This window comes from Macrobrachium nipponense, chromosome 40 (genome assembly GCF_015104395.2).
Source record: "Macrobrachium nipponense isolate FS-2020 chromosome 40, ASM1510439v2, whole genome shotgun sequence".
In the NCBI taxonomy this organism is placed as follows: Eukaryota; Metazoa; Arthropoda; class Malacostraca; order Decapoda; family Palaemonidae; genus Macrobrachium; species Macrobrachium nipponense.
The window spans coordinates 25387691-25393690 of NC_061101.1; the positions used below are offsets into that span (position 1 = coordinate 25387691).

The window sequence follows — 6000 nt, forward strand, 5'->3', positions numbered from 1 at the left end:
GTGACCCCTTTAAAAGCAAAGGAGCACCAAAGTTGCCTTTTCTTAAGGGTACCAAAGGCGATGAGCGAAGCTAACTCATCACATCCATCCCTAATGGATTTGTCCGCACAGGACAGAACACCAATCCAATCCTCCGCTAAATCCTGTGAAAGAGAAGGACAGTCTTCGATCTTGGTCGCTAAAGCGCCAATAGTCCAATCAAGAGAGCTAAATATTTCCAAAAGTTTAAATTGGTTCTTTACAACGTGGTCTAACTCAGGCGCTGTAAAGAAAACTATCGCTGCAGCGAAAGCAGGTCTTCTAGAGAAGTCAATTAAACTGGAGAAGTCTCCCTGGAAGGAGGCAGAAACTCCCAGAGAAGGAGCTTCCCCAGTTACGTAAAACCTATACCTCAAGTTTTGGGAGGAGAGGGTCCGAAGTTTTCCTCCTCAAAAAAGTCGAAGTCGGGGAGCGCGGAGCCGCTTTCTCAAAATAATCTGGATAAGAAACCAGAAGATACCTAAGGAGATGTGAATAACACGAAAGGTGATGTGAATCCTCCTCCTCTCCGTCTTCCTCATTCTCCGATACCGCCGAAGAAGTAGACGGAACTACCACAGGATCTGAAGGCTTCAAACTACCCTTGGACTCATTCATCCAGTTAGTTAACATCTCTAACTGCTCGCGCAAAGGCGCCAAAGAAGTATCAATAACAGGTAAAGAAGGCTTGGAAGAGACTAAATGCTCTTCAGGAGGAAGAATAACTACTTGCGCCTCGCTCGGAGCAGCCGAAATTCGAGGCGGAACAGGCGCAGCAGGCGCAGCAGGCGCAACAGGCAAAAAAGCGACTAAGGAAACACCCTTAGATCGGCAAGGCGACGATACTACAGAGCTAAAGTCACGATCTCTACTAGTAGATGGAGCCGAAAAGGGAACAGCTTGAGGCAAAGAACGAGCCGCTAACGGCCGAGGCGCAACACTACTCTCAGGCTCCTTATACCGCTTTTCTGGAGGAGGCGAAGAATCGGCGCCTGAACGCCTCTTTAAGGGACGCGAAACGGACGAATCTCGCCAAGTGCAGCGCGCGACCGGAGACGAATAGCTTGAATCAGTCGAAAGGCATCTAACAGCAACGCCTTTCCAATGCTTACTCGAGTCCTGTTGAGGCGCAACAGTATCAACAAGAGAGGCGCCTGTCTGTGGGCAACTCCCGATCGCCTCCCTTGACTTCCGGTATGCCTTCCTCCCCCTGGTGCGGGGGAGCTGGACAGTGACCTTTGTCTAGGAAATAAAGTGTCAGGACAGACAGATGCACCCTCAACTACACTCTTACCTGAAACCGCTTTCTCCAAAAACGTCTTAACCGAATTACCAAGTTGCATAACCGTATTCGCTAGTACCGAAAATTTCTGATCGAACCTCGATTCCAGATTGGCAATGGTGTCGGAAGAAACTACACGGGAAGCCGGAGAAGGGGGGTTAGTAGGAGGAATAGGAGGTGTAGTTAAAGGAGACATAACAATTTGAGGAAAAACAGAAACAGAAGGAACAGATGCATCGCAAGAAGAGGCAGAAGAAGCTGCGCTAAGCTTTCTTTCCCTAAGCGCTGCTTTCCTAATTCTGTCTTTTGCTAATTTCTCCGAGTATGAACTAAAAAACTTCCACTGAGATTCAGTCCAATCACTACACTCATTACATGTTCGACCTGCTGAACAAACCTGTCCCCTACACTTAACACATTTAGTGTGAGAATCATACTCTAATTTGGATAATCTAGTTTTACATCCTGAGATGCAAAACCTAACTCCCGACGGACTAGAATCCGACATGGCAATGCCTAATTATACAAATTAACAACAACGCCAAATAAGAGTACTTCACCAATTCCGAAGATCAAATCCACTAGAAAAAAGCAAAGCAAAGTCATCCAACCGCACCGACCACCGATGTTCACCGGACGCTGGCAGGAAAAGAATTGGATTCACCTGGGCAGTTGTACCTGGTTCTCCCGCAAGTGGAGGGAGATGACGTCATCACCACCAGTGTTGGCGATGCCTACGTGCCAAATTTGAATTTAGTCTCCTGCCGCTCGTGGAAATCACAGCTGTATAATTGTTCGGTAAGACACTACAATAAAATGTATAAATAATCAGTATGTACTCATTTTAAATAATTATTAATTAATCATTAACTACAATACACAAACAAACAAAATAAAAACCTTCCAACCTTTCATTTACATTCAGCACTTACGAGTACTGAACAATCGCCAAGCAACCACTTTTCCTAGCACACAGTAAGCCATAAATTTTCATTATCTCTCTTCAACTAATGAAACTACCAAACAGTATAATAACCACTCATTTCTATTCTTTATTCTATCTTTACCTAATGGAGATACCGAGTTACTGACAGCTATAATGAAACATATAATATTAAAACAGAAGAAGAATTCTAGAAAATACGTATTTGTTGGCTTCGATGATAGCAGTCTGATTTATTTTATATTTTATGATATCTAATTCACAATTTTTTTTATTAAATGTATTGCATGTACTCATTTCAAATAATTATTAAGTAACCATTAACTAATAAACAATCAAACAAAAAAAAAGGCTTCCACCCTTCTGTTTACATTCAGCACTTACGAGTACCGAACGATCGCCACTAATGTGGCAACGATGACTTTGCCATTCTTAGCATGCAAACATTAAAGATTACATTTATTTCTGCCATAAGGTTATTAAAGAAATTCAAAATACTAATATAGACTGAAATCAATGAAAAGTGCTAGCAAAAAAAAAAAAAAAGAAAAAAAAAAAAAGAAAAAAAAAAACGTATATAATCCACTTATCCGTAGTCGTTCCTCTATGGTTTTCGGCAGCCAGATGTACGAAAACGTTAGAAACATTTGATTGTATCTACTTTAGAAATATCTGTAATTTTTCGGGGTAATTTGGTTGCAAAAAAGGGATAACATACATGAATCAAATTAAAATTTTTAAATAACAAAGTAAATTTGAACTAAATAACGAGTAAAGCAAACAATTTAGGGAATAAAACTTTGCAGTTTCGTCGTCTGCTGTTTGTAACTGTGTTTGTGGCGCGCGCGCTTAGGAACCAGGAACAGAAACTTGTTTAAAGTGCAATGTGGAGTGAATTGAGACCAAAATGTGTATAATAACAATCAAATAAGCACTGTGGAGTTTCAGTTGTGATGGCAGTAAGGATAAAAACCACCGATTACAAGGTAAGAATGAATTCAGTTCAAACCATGACCCCGGGAATAAAAAGTTTCATACTTTCAGTAATATAGGCAACAAAATGTTTTATTGTGCTGATTACAACTGCAATCTTGAGTAAGATAAATAAACGTTAAATATATACGCTAACATTGTTCAAATGATTGCTGGGAAGGCTGGGAAAGATGATTGTTGTCACTGATCAGAACCTGTACATCCCACGGTAGCCGCCATATTGGATTTCAAAACTGCCTTGAAAACATATTTTACGAAGAGCGTCACATGCTTATTTTAGTTCGTATGGGGCTTTCATATAGGGTAAAAAACCGCATGGTACAGGGGTGGACCATGTATGATCAGCGTGAACAACCCCAAAAAACGTACATTATAACGCGTCCTGACATCGGAGATGGGCATCAGTCGCGACTTGTTGTTGGTGAGAAACGGAGCTAAAGACCTCTACTCCGTGTCAGGACGCGTTATAATGTACTTTTCTTGGTTGGGGTTGTACACATTGATCGTACATGGTCCAACCCCTGTACCATGTGGTTTTTTACCCTATCACATTATGTTGAAGAAACTTCAATCTTTTGAATGGTATGCTTGGGGTTGGGGTTGTTTACACTTTACCGGGCCAGTTGCTCCCTACTTTGTTTGTTGTTTTTGGTATCGCGACACCCAAATCCATCCGCTAATACGGTAAGTAGCCTTACTGTAACCCCTGTGGTTAGCGCGCGCAGCGCAACATTACCTCTTGCCAGAACATGCCGTGCCTGCCAAGAATCTTTAAATTTGCGGATAAGGCGCGAAGCGCCGTTCCGCCACGGCCTTACTGACAGCACACATAAATCGATCGTCGCGGATAGTTGTATGTAGTAGCTCCCTACTTTGTTTGTTGTTGTTTTGGTATCGCCGCCATATTGGTTTTGGTGTTCTTCCGCCGATTTCGTCGGCGGTCGAGTGGGCCCGCTAATCTGTAAGTGCTCCTGGGGTTGTAATTGTATTCTTGTTTCACCATTTAAATATCAAATGAATAAGACCTGTCCACCGTGATAAGGGTTGGTAGTCGCTGGTGTTTCCCCCTATCTGCCAAACAGTTCTACTCTTTAGGCTTACATATGGACGCTCATCCGTTGAACGGTCGTTGGTGAACTGAACTGACTGGTAAAACTGAGCATGAATACCCAGCCTAGCTATCAGATACTAGGGTAAAAAACCGCATGGTACAGGGGTGGACCATGTACGATCAGCGTGAACAACCCCAAAAAAAGTACATTATAACGCGTCCGTACATCGGAGATGGGCATCAGTCGCGACTTCTTGTTGGTGAGAAATGGAGCTAAAGACCTCTACTCCGGTGTCAAGACGCGTTATACCTAGTGTACTTTTCTTGGGGTTGTACACATTGATCGTACATGGTCCACCCCTGTACCATGCGGTTTTTTACCCTAATGCCTTGCGATGTTCATGTAACCAAAAGTCTGGGCTACGGCATGCCTAGGTCCGAAGCTTCCAGCCTAGCCTAGTGAAAATTGGCTTAAGAAAATGGCTCCAGATTACCTTTATAATAAATGACAGATAACAATAAAAGCCTGAAGGTAAAGAAATTGAAAAAACATGTGACATAACGTTAAATGAACACGGAATACGGCAGCTTTGCCTGTCCTAGCTCTGGCTAAGAGTAGCTTAGCCGAGTTACGCGCTGATCTTATATGAATATTATTACAAATCATCTGCCATGATTGTCCAAAGATTATGCAGTGCAATGTTCCAACTTACCTTCTTTAGTGAGCCGTCGATAAGTAATATATTCTAAACAATAAACGAGGGATAAAATTCTCATTACTAAACAGGCGCCATAGTTTGTTACTGTAGGACGAGTCTCTGCAATGCTAATATAAACTTTCCTTAAACTGCATATAAACGCTTTCCTTAAAAACAAGAGAAGGCAATATTTATAGATAGGACTATAAAATTAACTATTCATCTGGAACATAACTGTACGAAGACCTCTCGCATGTTTTTATTCCATTGAAAATGGTTGGTTGCACACTGAACACTCCCATCAATAAGATTTAGGTGTCCCAGGTATTGGAAAATTATATATTGTAATTTTTAAACTATCAAGTTAATGAGAATGTGTGTAAACACAATGGGGCTGCGTACATGATAAAATCCATCGGTGCCACAAGGTCGGCTTAACATCAAAATAATAATTACCAATTCTCTCTCTCTCTCTCTCTCTCTCTCTCTCTCTCTCTCTCTCTCTCTCTCTCTCTCTCTCTCTCTCTCTCTTCGTAAGCGCAAGGCTCTATGTGAGACCCACAAACTTAATTTATTATTTACATAATTATGCAGACACATTCTGAGATTTGATATTATAGTACGGTATAATCCATATTAATGTCAAATCCACACTGTCACAGCACTGAAAAAAAAGGGGATACTCCTTTTTCTCTTGAACAACTTGTGGAAACTTGTTATATAGATGAGAGATCTAGTTGTTGCATTTGACAACGTTCTCGAGGATTGCTTGTGTGAGAGAGAACGTGAGAGCATAGTTGGGTTGTTTGCAATTGTGTCGGGAGTGATTGGAAGAGTTTAAATGTTTTTGTATGGTTGATATGTCGTGTTTCGTGCTTGTATTGCTGTTAGGGTCGCATAGTATGTATTTATGTCTGGTTTTCCGAAAGAGAGAGAGAGAGCGCGCATAAGTGGTGGGTGGATAGTTAACGAGTGGTTTGCTTGTTGAGTGATCGTCTGGGTAGTTTGCTTGTGT

At 41.6% G+C, this 6000-nt stretch overlaps 1 protein-coding gene across 2 annotated transcripts in view; it reads right to left on the minus strand.

Annotated features, from left to right (window-relative positions):
* The window catches only part of LOC135212025 (bifunctional 3'-5' exonuclease/ATP-dependent helicase WRN-like), a 279239-nt gene extending 273556 nt beyond the window's left edge, over positions 1-5683 (minus strand). Inside the window, exon 1 of one of the 2 annotated variants that reach the window (XM_064245317.1) lies at positions 5568-5683. In XM_064245317.1, the coding sequence (XP_064101387.1) occupies positions 5568-5569 (2 nt within the window). In that variant the 5' untranslated portion in view covers positions 5570-5683. Of the gene's footprint in view, positions 1-5000; positions 5148-5567 lie in introns of those variants that run through there. The other variant, XM_064245319.1, reaches the window with a different exon arrangement.
* Positions 5684-6000: the final 317 nt, after the last annotated feature.